This window comes from Chiroxiphia lanceolata, chromosome 21 (genome assembly GCF_009829145.1).
Source record: "Chiroxiphia lanceolata isolate bChiLan1 chromosome 21, bChiLan1.pri, whole genome shotgun sequence".
Taxonomy (NCBI): Eukaryota; Metazoa; Chordata; class Aves; order Passeriformes; family Pipridae; genus Chiroxiphia; species Chiroxiphia lanceolata.
Genome location: NC_045657.1, coordinates 7,211,811 through 7,227,438, shown reverse-complemented (window position 1 = coordinate 7,227,438; position 15,628 = coordinate 7,211,811). Strand labels below are relative to the sequence as shown.

The following is a 15,628-nucleotide window of genomic DNA, read 5'->3' as shown; positions in this document are numbered from 1 at the left end:
ATAAAGTGCAGCCATTAATCCATGTACAAAGCAAGTCACTGTGGTTTGCTGCTCTCTCTGATGTTCTCCTGCCCAGTTGTAGTGCCTCCCTTTCCCTGAGCACACTTTTCCTCAGTCTGTAGACCACCAGGACAACCAATCAGCTCAAAAGAAAGCAGTTCCTATCTGAATCCCCCAAAAGGTACCCAAGGACTGTGTGCAAGGAGTGTTGCTCATTGCTCTGGGAGAGTGACACACCAAACAGCAAATGCAAAGCTCTTCTCTCAGGTTTTCATTTTCCACACTCACACAGCTGAACAGAACTATGTAAGTTAATCAAATCAGGTGGGGAGGAAGAAAGGCAGCTTGTTATTTTTAAATCCTTGGAAGATGTTTGGGAATGGGGAGGTCATAAAAGTAAAGAGGGAGGTCAGTAAGTAGAAAGGAGGAAATTATTTTTAACGGTTGCAGATAAGGTATTTTTAGAGCAATCACCTGAAAGCTCCCTGAACTACCCAGAGTGATAACACAGCTCACCACAGTGGCTGCAGCCTGGCTCACACCCACCTTCCCTTGCTCCGTTCAAGGGAGTTTTCAGTCTAATGATTTTCCTCTTTTCCTTTCCCTCCCACCTCCTGTCCTTCCTGCTCTCCCTGAGGGCACCTCAGAGAGCCTGGTGCTCCTCTGGATATCTGAGGAGATTTCCAGCTGTTGCAAAGTGGGATTCCCCCTTCCCCCCTCCCCCTTTGATTTGTTTTTCCTCCTTTTCTTTTGGGCTGGTCTCCTCTGTCTCCTTTGCAGGAAGCAGAAGAGCTGAGCTTCCATGGGCAAGTACATTAGTAAAGAAACCAGAGGGAGACTTCCAGAAGGACTGGAGCACCTTGGGAACAGGAGGACACACCTTTGGCTCAAACATCATGGAGGGGGTGCCACAAGTGGGGCAGGAGCACCCCCTTATCAGAGTCCTGGGCCCCAAACTTCCCCACTGGAGGCAGCAGAGCTGCCTGAAGGGTCTAGGTGTGCTTGTCAGTGGTAGGAAAGAGGGAAATAACTGGATTGTTAATTTGATTTTTGGCCCTCTTTGCACATTATCCCACACAGCTTCAGCAATTATCTTGCTAGCAAGGAAATGGGATCAACACCTTCATATTTCATAGTCTGGACACCGATCCAGGCAAATGTAGGTGAAGGAAAACACCTTTGCATCAGGATAAACTTAGGGCAGGCCTCCTACAGACATTCCCTTCTAATGCTGTAGACAAAAGCACAGGATACACTGACCATACTGTGTAGAAAAGACTTTTTTTTGATCTCTACTCTTCTAGGAAAGGGGTAGATATCAAGATTAATCAGCAGAAATCAGACTGTGCCATAATGTGAATTTAAAACAGATGTTTTCTAAGATAAGGCAAGATGTCCCAATGTCTTCCTCAACCTGAATTAGTATTTTTCCTGCATGGATGCCAAGCTTTTGAATGTGTCAGTATGTTGACATGTTGCCATAGTTTGGGGAAAACAATTGTTTTGGAGCCATCTTCCCATCTGCTGTGTGAAGCTGATCATCTCTCTGCACCCTCCTGCCCACTTCACTGAAAGCAATGGAGCCTCTGCCTTCCTGGTTTTCCAGAGTGAGGGCAATGAGAAGGGATTTTTCTCTCTTTCAAGGATCAAAGCATAACACAGAAGATGCCAAAAGATAAATATTTTACTTTGAAATGTGAAAAAAAAAAAAAAGAAGAGGAAGAGCAGCATTGAGGGAATAAATCTCTCGGGGTGTCCTGCAGTGGGGATGTACATTTGTATTGCAGAGATAGGAGCTGTGGATGTGCTGTGTAAAGATGAGGGTTTTACAAGAAAATAGAATCAGTCAGGAGACCTCTGGGAAATCACAGAATGTGTGTAAGCTTTATGGCTTGTATAAAATTAAATGATTTTTTTTTCCTTAGCAGTATTGATCTTCGTTCTTTTATTATTATTTATTATTATTATTTCTTTTTGCCACTCTCATTTGATTGTCCACATCCCGCTCTTTCAGGTCCCTGATTTGAATTGGTCCCATTTATGTGAAACAGGCTGATAACTCTCATCTCTTCTCTCTTATGCTCTCAATAATTATAGGTCTCCCAGGAATGCCTGCCTTTGGTAGAAATTTTGTGAAGGTTTCGAAAGATTTTATTAGAAAACACTTGGATCCTGCACAATTATCAGTCCTGAAAGGTGCTGTGCCCACCTCCTCCAGGGGAAGGGCTATTGATCATCTCACAAAGGGAAGGCAGGTACTTGCAGAGGGAAGAGTTGAGGTCTGGTTGCCTTTTCAACATCAGTGATAAAATTGCATCTAATGTTCACCTCATTCACCTCAAACTCCACTGGTCTGCACTAATTAAGGGGGAGCAAGCAGCGCTGGTTAATAGAGAACACTTTAATTCAGCTTGTGCTGGCCAGTGATTGCAACAAGAGGAAAAACTCAATAACTGATTCAAAAGAGGGGCTTGGATTACCAGGAATATCTGGGGCTTTTGTTCCCTGATTGCAGAGCACACACTGCCAAACCCTGCCACTGTCAATGGCTTAGAGGTAAGACCCAAAATACCTCCTCCACCTTTAAAGCTGGGCTCTAACTCGTCAGGTCGTGCTTTAAAACACTGCAGATGATCATCACAATCGTGCCTTCTATTTTGCAAAAACACTGTTCTGCTTGGCCATATGTGCCACCATCTTGCTCCAAGGTCCTGTATATCCAGAGCAATCACATCCCACACTTAGCTGACTCTCCTTTTGGAGCAACCACCTTGTTCCCTCCAAGTTACACACTGGTGTAGTTTACAGGATATTTTGCTCCCAGGTCTATTTTAGATTTTCCATATGTCTGCCAAGTTTGGTTACCTCTATCCAGGACAGTTCTTCACCACTATCAGAACAGAGTGTGCTCCTTCACACCACAGCCACCCTCAAGAGGTGTCCTCTGTGTCATGTCACCAGGGCTGCAGCACATTCCCTTTGCTCCTTCCACCACTTCGAGGAGGAAAAATAGACACACAAAATAATTTCATGGAGCAGTGGGAAGCCTCACAAGGGCAAGAGCCAATTTGGGTGGGGTGTGATGTGCTCCCCTCATGGCTGATTCCCTCCGTGGAGCATTATCCATGGAAAGTGTGATGGAGACCAAATTTTGCAGACTGGCCTCAATATCAGGGTGGGAGCTGGAAACACATGGAGCTTTTCACTCCTCAGCCCTGTCTGGAGCAGCACATTACATCTGTGTAGACAGGAAGCAGAGTAATCAGGGATCACTCCTTCCTCTGAAGCCTCTCAGGAGCAGTAAGAAAGTTCTACTGTACTCAGCGAGGCCAACTTTTCACACCCCATTAGCCCAGATGTGATGAACTTCACTTCTCATAACTGGTTCTGCTGATAGAGCTGACCAATTTATTTTCCCCCAGCTGAACAGTTTTCTCTTGCAGAAATGCAAATTCAGCAAAATATAATTTTTGTTGACATTTGTAATGGGAAATTATTGAAACACTTCATTTCCAGCTTAGCATTTGGCTGGTTCTGTCTCATCTGCCATGAAGTAATCAAAACCCAGCAGAGGAGCCCATGCCTCTTAAATCATTCACCAAAGTTTCCCTGTCCTGAGATTCCTGAGCTGAAACTTGAGGGGATGTTGCCTTTCACCCTAAACTTTGACAATGGTGTTTTCTGCTGAACTTTAGAACTTTCCTCCTCAAAATGACAATATTGTTCCAGAAAGCTGCATTTCTAGGCAGGGGAGGTGTCTTTCAGCAGCTGAATCACAGAAATGATAGCTTGACTCAAGGCTTTTAAAGAATTAACAGTTTCCACAACAAGACTCCCTCTTATGAAGCCAAAGCAGTGCAGAGAGGAGTTGGTACAGGGAGTCCTGCGTGGTTTAAGCTTTTTATAGTGACAGGTTTCTTTGCATAATATATTTTGGGTGAAGCTCCAGGTTTATTTTGTACTTATCTGATGTCAGAAAAGTATATATTAAGTCTTTTTAAAAAAAAAAAAAAAGGAGGAGGGAAGGTTTTTTAATCAGTTTATTACAGCCTTCCATGTATAATAAAGCAGCTATATGGCAGTAAACCTGGAATCCTACAGGAGTTTGTTGTAAAGTGACAGATTCAGGTCAGAGCTGTTCATGAGCAGCCAGATTGATGTGTGATGCATAATGATGGGAGAAATGGCATTATTGTTTTACAGGAGAGCACAGAAAGGTGGGATATGCCAGGGCTGTTGGAACAGCTGGGTACCCCGGTCTTAAATACCTTGCCTCTGGCCAAAGCCTGATATTTCAAATAAATTAGAGCTATTCCACAACTGGTGAATAAAGTAGTCACAGAGTAGATGTGGTTTTGGCTCCTTAGCTCCCTCCACCCTGGAAACAACCCTGAATTTCCCAGTTAAATCTTGCTCCTGGAGGTACAGACTTTAAAAACCACTGACATGGGCTGGGTATGACCAAACTTTTTATTTTCCTTCTGCCACTGACTATTTGTGTGACCATGGACAACTCTTTCTACCCTCTTTTGTGTTTAAAACAAATCCTTTTTAGAGCATGAGTTTGTCATGTCTGTATCAACTAGTCGGCTTTTGTGCTATTTCTTGTACTAAATTTGTTGGCCTTTATTTTTATTAACTGGATCCTGTAATAAATGCACGAGCAATGCTGACCTGAAGGAAATGCTGCTCACCCCATCAAGAATATCAGAGAGGTATAAAAACACCTTGGGAACGGGAATATATGCAGATGACAAAAACAATGGCTCCTGATCAACATTTCCTGAGGAGACAGGGCAGCAAAAAAACACCCTGAAAAAACAGATGAAGGACTGGTCCACCTTTACAGGACTGACCCTTGAAAACCCACTGGGAACTTCAGCTGGTGCCACATGTATCTTCCTCTTAATTAGTGCTCTTCTGAGGAGCTTTGTGACACCACATCTCCTTTTTCTTACGTCTCAGTGAAATGCCAGCTACTCTGGGGTCTTGGTGCACGGCTGAGGTCCCTCAGTGCTACATCAGACATATTAATTCTCATTAAGGAATGATGCAATTGATGTTCCTTTGGACACGTGCTGGCCGTGGGGTGCACTGTGAGTGCTCATCTCGGCCTGAAAGGCTCTGTGCACACTCCATCACAGCTCACTGCACCCCACCAGCTGCTGAGATTAAAGCAGTAATTCAGGCTGACACGTTGGGTTTTGATCTTGGGGCTCCCGGGCCTTTACAGCCCTGAGATCTGGGATTCTCCCTGAGCTCAACACGTGTTACCGGTTATTGACAACTCTGAATTCGAGCCAAAAAAATATATGGGCATTATCTGAACTCTGAGGGGTTTGAACAGTCCCTCTGACTCTCATGTATCTCCCACACTCCTTCAGACACTCAGTATCTCAATGCACCGTGCTCAGCACCCTGCAGGACTGAGCCCTTCACTAATCCTTCTAAACCCAAGTCTATTGACTTTCAAAGCAACCCATGAAGGTTTCTTATCTACATTTCCTGAACAAGCTGCTTGCTTAAGCTGAGCCTTTTTACATTAGTCTTCAACCAGAGTTGATTCTGAGCAATGAACATGATTAGATTTTCATATCAAGAGAGAACGAAAGCATGGAGATGGTTCACGAGTATCCTGGAGTAAGGCAGGAGTGATCTACCTTAATTGAGCAGCTTGTAAAAACACAAAAAGATCAGAATTAATGTCTAAATCCAACTCAGCCAGTATCCAGGTTTTGCTTTCTTGTCCTGGAATGAATCTTAACAGAAGCCTGAGTCTAAATGTCTTAGGGAAGCCAGATCTCAGTCATCAGATGCATGACATTTGTATAATATGATCCTGTCATCACATTGCAGAACAAGATTCAGTCCCAAGCTACACCCCAGCCCCACAAAGGCAGAGATGCTGCCTGTTGTCAAGGAGCCTATTCCAGAAAACAGGCTGAAAGGAGGATTGCTCCATCTCTGGAAAATTTCTATTATGGAGTTCACTTTGCCCCCAGATCAGGCAAAGGCAGTTCTTTCAGGCTTGACCTGAGCACTGGGGTTGTCACAAGTCTGAAACAAAACCCACAGCGTGGCAGCTCATCACTGTACATCTTTCTCAAGGTCACTCTCAGTGCCTGTGAGAGTGGGGCAGTCAGACACCAGGAACTGTCAGTGGAAATTAAACACACCTGGAACAACAATCCCTGCCCTGGCATTTCTCCTTGTCTTCATACAAAGGTCAGTCTTAAGGCTGAGACTCCAGATAGACTCTGGTCACAGTTCTGTGCAGGTTTTGCACAAAAGTCCATCTTGGGCTTCCTTTTCACACCTCTAAAAATCAGGTGAGCCCTAAACTGACTCTGTCTATTGAAGTGACAGGATTGTATAAACTCTGTGTATGACCAGGACCAAACACAGACTTGGATTGTGATCAAAACCTCAAAACCAAAATTAAAAGATAAATAATATACACATACCAAAACTCAACAAAATATATACCTGCATATAGAAATACAGAAGGTGCAAGATGTATTTCTGTCTTCTTGATTCAGTCTCTTGTATTCCTCACCTGAATTTATCAGCACCATAACCCAGTTGCTCTTCCCTCTGTTCCTGGCAGCATCTTCCAGAGCTCCTGACCTTCAGCTCCCCTTGGCACACCCTGTTTCAGGAGATCTGTGAGTGCCTTGGAAAATCATCCCAGTTGAACTTCTTTCTCCTATTTAGACAAATCTATGTTCTAGACAGCATGACTGACAGTATTAAAACACAGGGTAACTCAGATTCTCAAAATGTAATATCCATCCCACGTGTTTCAATCATGAAATCCTGACTTTAAGTTATTTATTTATTTTTTTTTAGACCTCGTTTAAAATTTCGGCCAAAATAATTCAGTTGGACATTTTCTACTGGAAGCTGTTGTGTATTAAAAATTAAGGTATCTCACAGCAATTTATCACTGACAAAAACATCCCTAATAAACAGAATGAGCTGGTGTGCTTTTCCCGTTTAATTTTGCCTTTTTTTTTTTTTTTGCTCAGTTTGATTTAGTTGACTTTTTCGGTGGCATTAAAATATTATTTTAAGCTGTGCTTACATGATGTGCTGTTATATATAATATCTAATGGGCTGGCTTTGTTCATTGCTGATCCAAAACGCAGTTTTGAGGAGATAATGAGAGACAGGATGGGCTTGGGGAGTGAAAGGAGTCCTTCCCTGAGCACTGAGGTCAGTAATCCAATTTCTTTTGTGCCTGTTCAGGGTCACCTCACCAGATCTCAGTCCTCCACAGATTCTACTGCCGTGATTATTTTTTCCAGCAATACCTTTTGTAGTTCTCCTGGGGAGGAACCCATGGCCTGTTTTTTCTAGGTCTCTACACAAGGTCAAATTTCCTTCTTGTCTGAAAAGCAAGTGCTGGAGGCCAAGAGGAACCCCCTGACAATTGCACTGCTGTACAGATAAACACTAAGGATGGGGACACAAAATAGGGTAACAGTACCTGGGGCTGTTCCTGTAGGTGTCTTTAATATCCAAGGGGCATAGGATTGTCTAATTTGCTTTTTTTCTTGTTACACAGAAGGAAGGTAATTCTTTGTTGAACATTGTGCACCCATCTTGCATCAGTTCAGAATTCAGGAGGAAGGACTGAAATTTCCAGCAAGGTTTTCATACAGCTTTTTAGTCCTCGCTGTTTTCCATATTTATTTAATTTACAGAAGAATAATAATCTCGGTGACATTAAGATAAGGCAGTTTTATCTTATGGGAAAAAAGGTTAGTTGTGACGGGGTGTTAACTGATATGTAGATTAGAAAAAGTGTCTTGGACAAGAAGGTCTGTAATCTGAATGGGTCCAGCAGGGCTGATGTGTGATTTCAAACTTTCCAAGGTAGAAAGAACATGGAAACGTCTCCCTCATGACTTTGTTTCTCCCCCAACACACACACCAGAGCACCCTCCCCTCTCTCTGCAACACCCAACCCTTGTGCCTTCCTTCCAAGGAGGGCTGATTCCCCAAGGGAAGTGCTCTGGCTGGAGGCAGGAGCACACAGCTTGGATTGCCTCTCAGAGTGTCTCCTGCAGGGCTGGCACTGAGCAGCCAGGCTGGGCATCCTGCTACACCCTGGCACAGGAGGCACCATCTGCCAAACGTCCTCCTGAGCAGCACTTCAGCAAGTGGGCTAAACACTGAAAAGAACATCCCACCCGTGGCAGCTGAAGTCCATCACAGCTTGCTCACACGATTCTGGCTCTGGAGGGAGGCTGGGCAAGTGGCCAAGAAGCCTCTCTTACTCGCCCGTGTTTCTCTTTGGGGAAAGGGAATCCTGGTTTGGCACGGCCAGAGATGGCTCTGGGGAGCAGGGCAGCACCAGGGAGTGTTGGAATTCCCTCATCCCACGTGCAGCCCAGCCAAGAAGATGGAACTGCATTAACTGGGTTCACCAGGGACTGGTGGCTGGTCTTGGTTTCTCTGAGGTCACTGGTGTAAGTGTCATCAGCTCCAAAAGCAGCAAATCTCTTGTGTTTTATATGCAAGGAAAGGGAGGGGAAGGGAAGGGAAGGGAAGGGAAGGGAAGGGAAGGGAAGGGAAGGGAAGGGAAGGGAAGGGAAGGGAAGGGAAGGGAAGGGAAGGGAAGGGAAGGGAAGGGAAGGGAAGGGAAGGGAAGGGAAGGGAAGGGAAGGGAAGGGAAGGGAAGGGAAGGGAAGGGAAGGGAAGGGAAGGGAAGGGAAGGGAAGGGAAGGGAAGGGAAGGGAAGGGAAGGGAAGGGGAAATGGTCTGCATGCTTTTTTTATTTCACAGCCTTCCTCCCTTGTCATGCCCTTTTGTTGTCCCACCTCCAGGAGGACATTTCTGCTCCAGAATGTGGCTGTTCTTGGAGCAGTGGAGGGGTCACTGGGCCTCACTGGGGCGTCACTGGGGCTGTGCCCTTTGCCTCTGAGGAGGGCAGAGCTGCTGAGGTCCAGATTCTTCCTGATGATTCCATGCAAGAGCTAATTAATGGCCTGCCCATGTTTCCATGGCAACTCCCTGTTGTGCTCTTAGCCCTGATCCAAATGGACACTCTGTACACTTGTGCAGCCATAGCATCAGCATGTTAATAAGACTTGCTGACGTCTTTTGCTTTCTGCCACACCGGCTGATAAGTCTAAATTTGAATAATTTAAAAAGAGCACATTTCTTGGTAAGCTCCCACTGCATTCCCTCATGTGACTTGAAGCAATTGATCCCAGAATTCTTCTGCATTCGAAGGGAAGGTTCTACCCTTTTGCCATGCTTTGGCTTTGGGACACCTGGCATCTGGCTCTCCTGGTTTTCTCTGGGTTATTTGGAAGCTCCAGCTTTCATGCAGTCCCTGATTTAATGACAAGAAGGGACAAGTATCTGCCCTGATTTGGTAGGACCATCTCTGCATTAGCTTATCTTGACAATCTGATGGATTGCTCCCTAACTCCTTCTTGCATAGAGGAAGCTGGATTTCATTCTCATGCAGTCAGAGAATAGTTACTGTTATTTGAGAGTATGAATATCCCTTTTGTCATTAAACTCTACAACAATACCTACTGATCATGCAGGATAGTGAATGTAGTGTTATGTGTGAAAGGATTCTCTGGGTCCCACCTAATTCTCCTCTATTAGTTACCCTCCATTCTAATAATTGTCTTGAGAACCACCTTTTTCTGACCAAGTGGAGTGGCCCTGGGCATAATTTGCTCAGAAGCCCATTGACACCATTAACAGCACTGGTGTGGCCTCTCCAGGGGCACCTGAACTGCTTTCTCTTGTTAAGACAGAAGTATCCCAGATGCTTCCACATCTCTTACTACCTGCAGAACAAATTCCCTAAAATCTGTGGGATCTGGTTCTGGATCTGGCTCTCACAGCCTGTCCCCTTACCTGGGAAAAGCTTATGGGACTGGGCAGTGGAAGAAGAGCATGTACCCTGTTTAATTTATTTCCTGGCATCAAAGGAATCATCCAGGCCACGTTTGATTGAGTTGTTTGGTTTTGGATTTTCTTTTTCTCACTCACATAAACTTTGAGCCCCAAATGGTGGTTGAGCTGCCAAAGAGCTGCATTTCACCCTGCAACGAAGGACATGGGAATTTCTTCCTGACATTTTGGCTTCATTCCTTCACAAAATTTCGTCTGGCCGTGCTGGGACATGGCTCCACATTGCTGTGCTGATGTGCCATCATACCCAGGTGCCATGGTGCACCACCAGGTACTGCCAAGGCGAGTTCCACGTGCTGACAGCATTTCTGTGCCAAACTTCCTTCTGTCTCCTTGCACTGGTTTTCCACACTCCATGAGAACTTCATGATGGGAATGTTGGCTCATGTTAGTGCCTCTCTAACCCCACACTGTCCACTGACTGGGACAGCAAGGATTTAATGTTGGGTTGGCACCCAGTGTCTCGCTGAAGATTTATGGAGTTGCCCCCCATTAATTCTGAGGGCTGCTCCTCCCAAGGCACCATTAAAGATACATGAGGGCAATTGATTTGATCCCTAACTGTGCCACAAATACCAGGCAAGATTTAGGTAATGTGTTCCTAGTTACCCACGAGATCTGAGATTTAATTGCAGCTTCTTTGGCTTTGAGTCACTGGAGCTGGGTTCTTATCTCAAAGGAAGGAAATTTATCGAATTAATTTCACTTTGTGTTGGCACAGCCACTATTCCCAGCCATGAGCAAATCCCATCATTGCATGCAGGCTGCAGCTCAGGCTGGAGGTTGCTCATAAGCAGTATTCAGTATTTTTAGAGCAATAACTATAGTTCTTTTCAGTGTCAGCTCTTTGGGTCATACATGTAATTTAAACAGTACATTTCTATTCCCTGCTTAGATGGATGTAACTGTCAGGAACATTATTTCTACTCATAATTACAAATTTGACATTCATTTCCCATGAATACTCTCTACTATTTGCTTAAAACTACCCTCCATGCATATTACTGCTGGTGAATTTTCTCTTATCAGAAAGCTGAGGCAGAAATGGCACATCTATAAAGAACCCTCTTTGAATGGTGGGGTCTGTGATATAAACCTCTTCTACACAAAGACCAATCAAAAGGAAAAACAAACACTGGGAAAAGTAGGAAACCTTGTGACCTCATGTGTGGACTGACCAGGAGAGAGATGAAGAGATCTGGATACAAGTTAAGGAAAACAAAGTTACTATTAAAGGAAATCAATGGATGTCCCTAGAAATTGTTCTGTAATTCACCCAGTTCTTCTTCTGATGCACAAACTCCCCCACCTTTGGGCAGGCAGAGAGGGACTGATGTGTGCTTTTGTGACTAGGACTTCTTTTGGGGTTTTTTCCTGCCCAAATAGCTTCTCTTCTGCCCTCAATAACTACCCAGATTGCTTCTCTTCTGCCCTCAGTTGGTAGCTCAGCAGGAGAGTTCAGTGAATGTCTATTTTCCTTAAGGTGTCCAATTCCTTTGCAGGAAATTTGGATGAGCATCAACCAAAATCACAGGAATTAAACTAAACCTGAAATCAAACTTAATTGCCCAAGTCCCTGGTGTCACAGGAGTAACACCACAATGCATTTAGGTCTTCCCAGAAGAACTGATGTTGTTCTCAGAATCTGAGCCAAAGCCTCCAAGTAAGGTTGACATTTCTACAAAGCTATTTTGGGCTCAGTCGAATCAACTTGTTAAATCTCGAGCCAAATCTGAATTTTGTCTGATTGGTCTGTCCCTCCTGCTCAGGCCTGTTTTGCTTTGGGATACACCTCCAAGTCTCAAAGAGTCGGGATCAGAGATTTATTTCTCCCTTCTCAGAGGGCAGAAATTCCAGTGTCCCACTAGCACTTCTCACAATCAACTTAAACTAAAAAAAACAGTGAAATTAAGAGAAACACCTCACTACTCACCTCCCACAGTGTTCAGGCTTCATCACCCAGCTCAGCTGATCCTGCATTCACACGCTCCATTCAACATATTATATTTTTAAAATCCAAACACATGGGCACACGCATTCCAAAAAATGTTACCCACCTTTTAGTTATTTTAGTTATTTTTTTGATAACTCAATCCTTTTTAATTTGGCTTTGTCCTTGCAAACTCAGGGTAGATTTGACTGTTGTGCTCTTCCCTCCCACCCCTCCCTTTTACTACTTTTGCATATATTTTAATAAAATGTTCTCGTATATTTTCTGTATTTTCTTTTTTTTTTTTTTTTTTTTTTGTGGACAGAGAAAGTGTAAGTGAGACAAGGATAGTATTCACAGCCACAGAAACATAAGAAAGTAAAAGGGATTTTTCCTTCCCCAAAGAACAAAAATGACCTATGTACCCTTCAGTGTCACCAGGTTTCCTTGGAAATGGATTCTCTTGCATTGTGCTTTGGTTTTGGTGGTGATGAGGGTTTCCCAGTGCTACTGGAAAGCCCAGAACCTGAGGCAGAAAGCCAAACTCAGGTTTGCCTTTAAGTCCAGGTTTATCAAAGTGGCGTCATGATTTTGGCTTTCTCTGCTTTAGGAACGCTGTTGAAGTACCTGAAAGATGAGTGACTGAAGATTTACAGGTGCTGCTCCTCCAGCTCTGGCACCGCTGAAGGCACCAGCAGCCTCATGCAGGGCAGGAACTCCAGGTCAGCAAAACATCTGAGGGGACCCAACGCGCCCCATTTTTGAGTGTTGAGACTCTACCTCTGGTGAAAAGTGTTCCAAGATGAAAACCCCAAAGTGAACACTCCTGAGACCTGCACCCACCCTCCACCTCTTATGTGTCTTCTCCCCAAGGAGGCATCAGTTTTACTCTCAAAGAACTGCCATCCCCACCTGTCCTCCAGCAGAGCTCAGCACAGGCTGCGGGAATAACTCAAGGTAAAGCTGGCGTAAATCTCAACAGAAGAAATCTCTTTTATCTTTAACCATTTACTCCCACTATAGGAATAATGGCAGCTCTTTTACATTTACATATAACTCTTGTTTGTTTGTTTGCTTTGATTTTGTTTTTGTTCTGTTTTTTTTTTCTATATGTCTCTTTGTCTTGGCACCTGCATAGCAGAAAACTTTACAGTTCATTACAGAAGTTTGCCCCTCTCTCTGCTCCTCCCTTTATTTACTCTGCTGCCCCTGAGGACTAGCAAGCAACACCCCCAAGGTCAAGAGAGAGTAAGGTGTTACCCTTTTATGACGGATTATAGAAATAACAAACATGCCTGACAGTTTTATACAGCTGCTAGAACGGGTTTAGTTTTCAACAAATGAAGAATTTCCTCTTTTTTTTTTTTCCTCTTTTGTATATTAATTACATTTTACAAACCTCTTTTTTCCCCCCTTCTCTTTATACTTTCCCCCCGCCTCTCGTTCTTGCTTTTTTAGGTGTTTTTTTTTTTTTCCTCTTTTTTTTCTCTTTTTTCTCATTTATTTTTTTTTTTTTTTCCAATTTTTTTATACAGCAAAAGGATCGATTCACCGACATGTGTCCAACATGGATTAAGTCCGGGTTAGCAGAGTTTGGCCGTCATCTGGTCCGACTGTTTGAGGATCTCGGTGTTGTACAGGTCCAGGGCGTGGTTCACGCGGATGATCTCGCTGTTGGTGAGCTTCAGGCGGTGCTTGAGCATACAAGAGAACAGATCCAGCTGGGGCTTCCCCGGGGCCACGGGAGGCGCCAGTCTGTTGATTCGGTCCCGAATATCCAGCAGCAAGAGCATGACGGAGGAGGAGGAGTAGAACTGCCCGCCCTGCGTGTAGGACTGGTTGACCTGCTGCACCGCGCTGCGCAGCAGGTCGGCGTTGAAGCGCAGGCTGTAGCCATAGACCTGCACGTCCGAGATCTTGATGTAGAACTGGCGCTTGGTGGGGTCGGAGAGGTCCACGGGCCCTTGGCCAGTCTCGTTCCGCAGCAGGGAGGGCAGCCGAGTCCGGCTGCGCAGGTAGATGTGCACGGTCTCAAAAAAGGTTTTCCACCGGTTGCCCAGCAGCAGGGTCCAGTTGTAGCACTGGCTGTTTTGGAGGCGGATCTTCTCCCAGCGGGGGTAGCCGTACTCCCCGAAGGGCATGTTCCAGCCCTCCGAGTGGCTCCCGCTGAAGGGGTTGACGTAGACGAAGAACATGGGGTCCAGGCTGCTGTTGCGCATCTGGCAGATGCGCATGGAGATCCCGATCACCATGTGGATGAAGTCCATGCGGTTCTTGTTGCTCTTCAGGGTGAGGGACATGCGCTTGCGCCACCTGGGGTCGAAGAAGGTGTCCAGGCGGATCTCGTTGCTGATGAAAGTGGTGTGCACGTACAGGCGGGAGTCCATCTTCTGCAGCAGGTACTTCAGCTCCAGGTCCTGGAAGTCCAGGTCTGTCTCGAAGCTGATGAACTGCTCGCTGCGCTCCGAGTCCACGTTCTGAGGCTCGCAGCGACCCCGGTAAAGCTTATAGCCCTTGTTGCACGAGCCACAGAGGGAGATGTTGGCGAGGCTGCACATGGCACAGCTGTTGTTGCCCCCGATGATGCAGGGGATGGGGCGCTGGCACAGGCTGGTGCCGCCGTGGCAAACGCAGCTCCGCTGGCTTTCCAGGAAGGTTCCCCAGAACCCGTTCTCGTTGCAGTAGAGCAGGGACTGGACCCGGGTGAGCCACTCCTGTATCGTCCTGCAGGTGGGGAGAAGAAACCATTAGCACTGGAGGGCTTCAGGGAGTCCTGGGTGTTGGCATCTCACCAGAGCTACAGTGTTTTCTGGGATATATCTGAGGCAGAGCTCTCAGAACATCGATGCCCTGCCGTGGCATCTGGGAGCTATTCCAGTCTATTTCTAGACTGAATCTTTCATCTGCTGTTTACTCCTTTGGTGAAGAGCAAAAGCCTTCTAAGAAATATCTGAGCAGTTCAAACTGATCATCTGATTTCTCTTTCCTCACACTGCTCCAGGAGCTGAGACTGGCACAGTCTCCTGCCAAGGATCCCATCAGCACCACAGTGACAAAGTTCAGCCGTGGGAATGGAGCTGATAAAGCCATGCCAGAGGCTGAGGTGCTATCAGATATCACAGGGCAGCAGAACTCCCAGGCTAGCAGGGGAAAACTCCTCTCCATGTCGTTGGCAAATAGCCCCACTCTCCAAAACCAGACCCCTAATGGGATAAGGAAAGCCAATAGTAACCTGTGCTTATGGTGCAGAGCTCATAACAGCAGAAAGTGGGGTGGGAGTCAGGATTCATTGAGACAAAGCTGCTAAAATAGTTTCTCCTTAAAAAAAAACCCAAACTCTGCTAATAAACATCTCTTGCAGCCTCTCCCCTTAAAAGCAGCCCCACTTGCCCATCCCTGAGCCCCACCACTCCCACACTTGCTCTATCAGCGCTGTCACCTCCACATCCTGCAGCCCAGGAATGACTCCTAATGAGTGACACTGCAACCCACGTTCACTTTTGGTGTAACCCACTTGCCACGTTGCTTTTTTTGCCCCCTTCTTCCCCCTCCCCAGCGCCCCAGGAGAGCTCAGCACAGCGACTCCTTTCTCAGCAGCCTCAGCAGATCGGTCTGTGCAGCCGCTGCTCCCTCCCTCCGCCTTCCCCCCCTGGCTAATGAATACTTCATTGTCTCCCGTGGGCAGAAAGTTCCTGGGAGTGCTGCAGTGAGAGGACTGGCTAATGACAAATTAGGATTCAGCCCCTGTAGAACGGG

The 15,628-nt window shown here is 45.7% G+C and overlaps 1 protein-coding gene across 1 annotated transcript in view; it reads right to left on the bottom strand.

Annotated features, from left to right (window-relative positions):
• Window positions 1-12,167: 12,167 nt before the first annotated feature.
• The window catches only part of BRINP1 (BMP/retinoic acid inducible neural specific 1), a 91,431-nt gene continuing 87,970 nt past the window's right edge, over window positions 12,168-15,628 (bottom strand). The window contains exon 8 of the mRNA XM_032708518.1: window positions 12,168-14,596. Coding sequence (XP_032564409.1) covers window positions 13,456-14,596 — 1,141 coding nt within the window. The 3' untranslated portion in view covers window positions 12,168-13,455. The remainder of the gene's footprint in view (window positions 14,597-15,628) is intronic.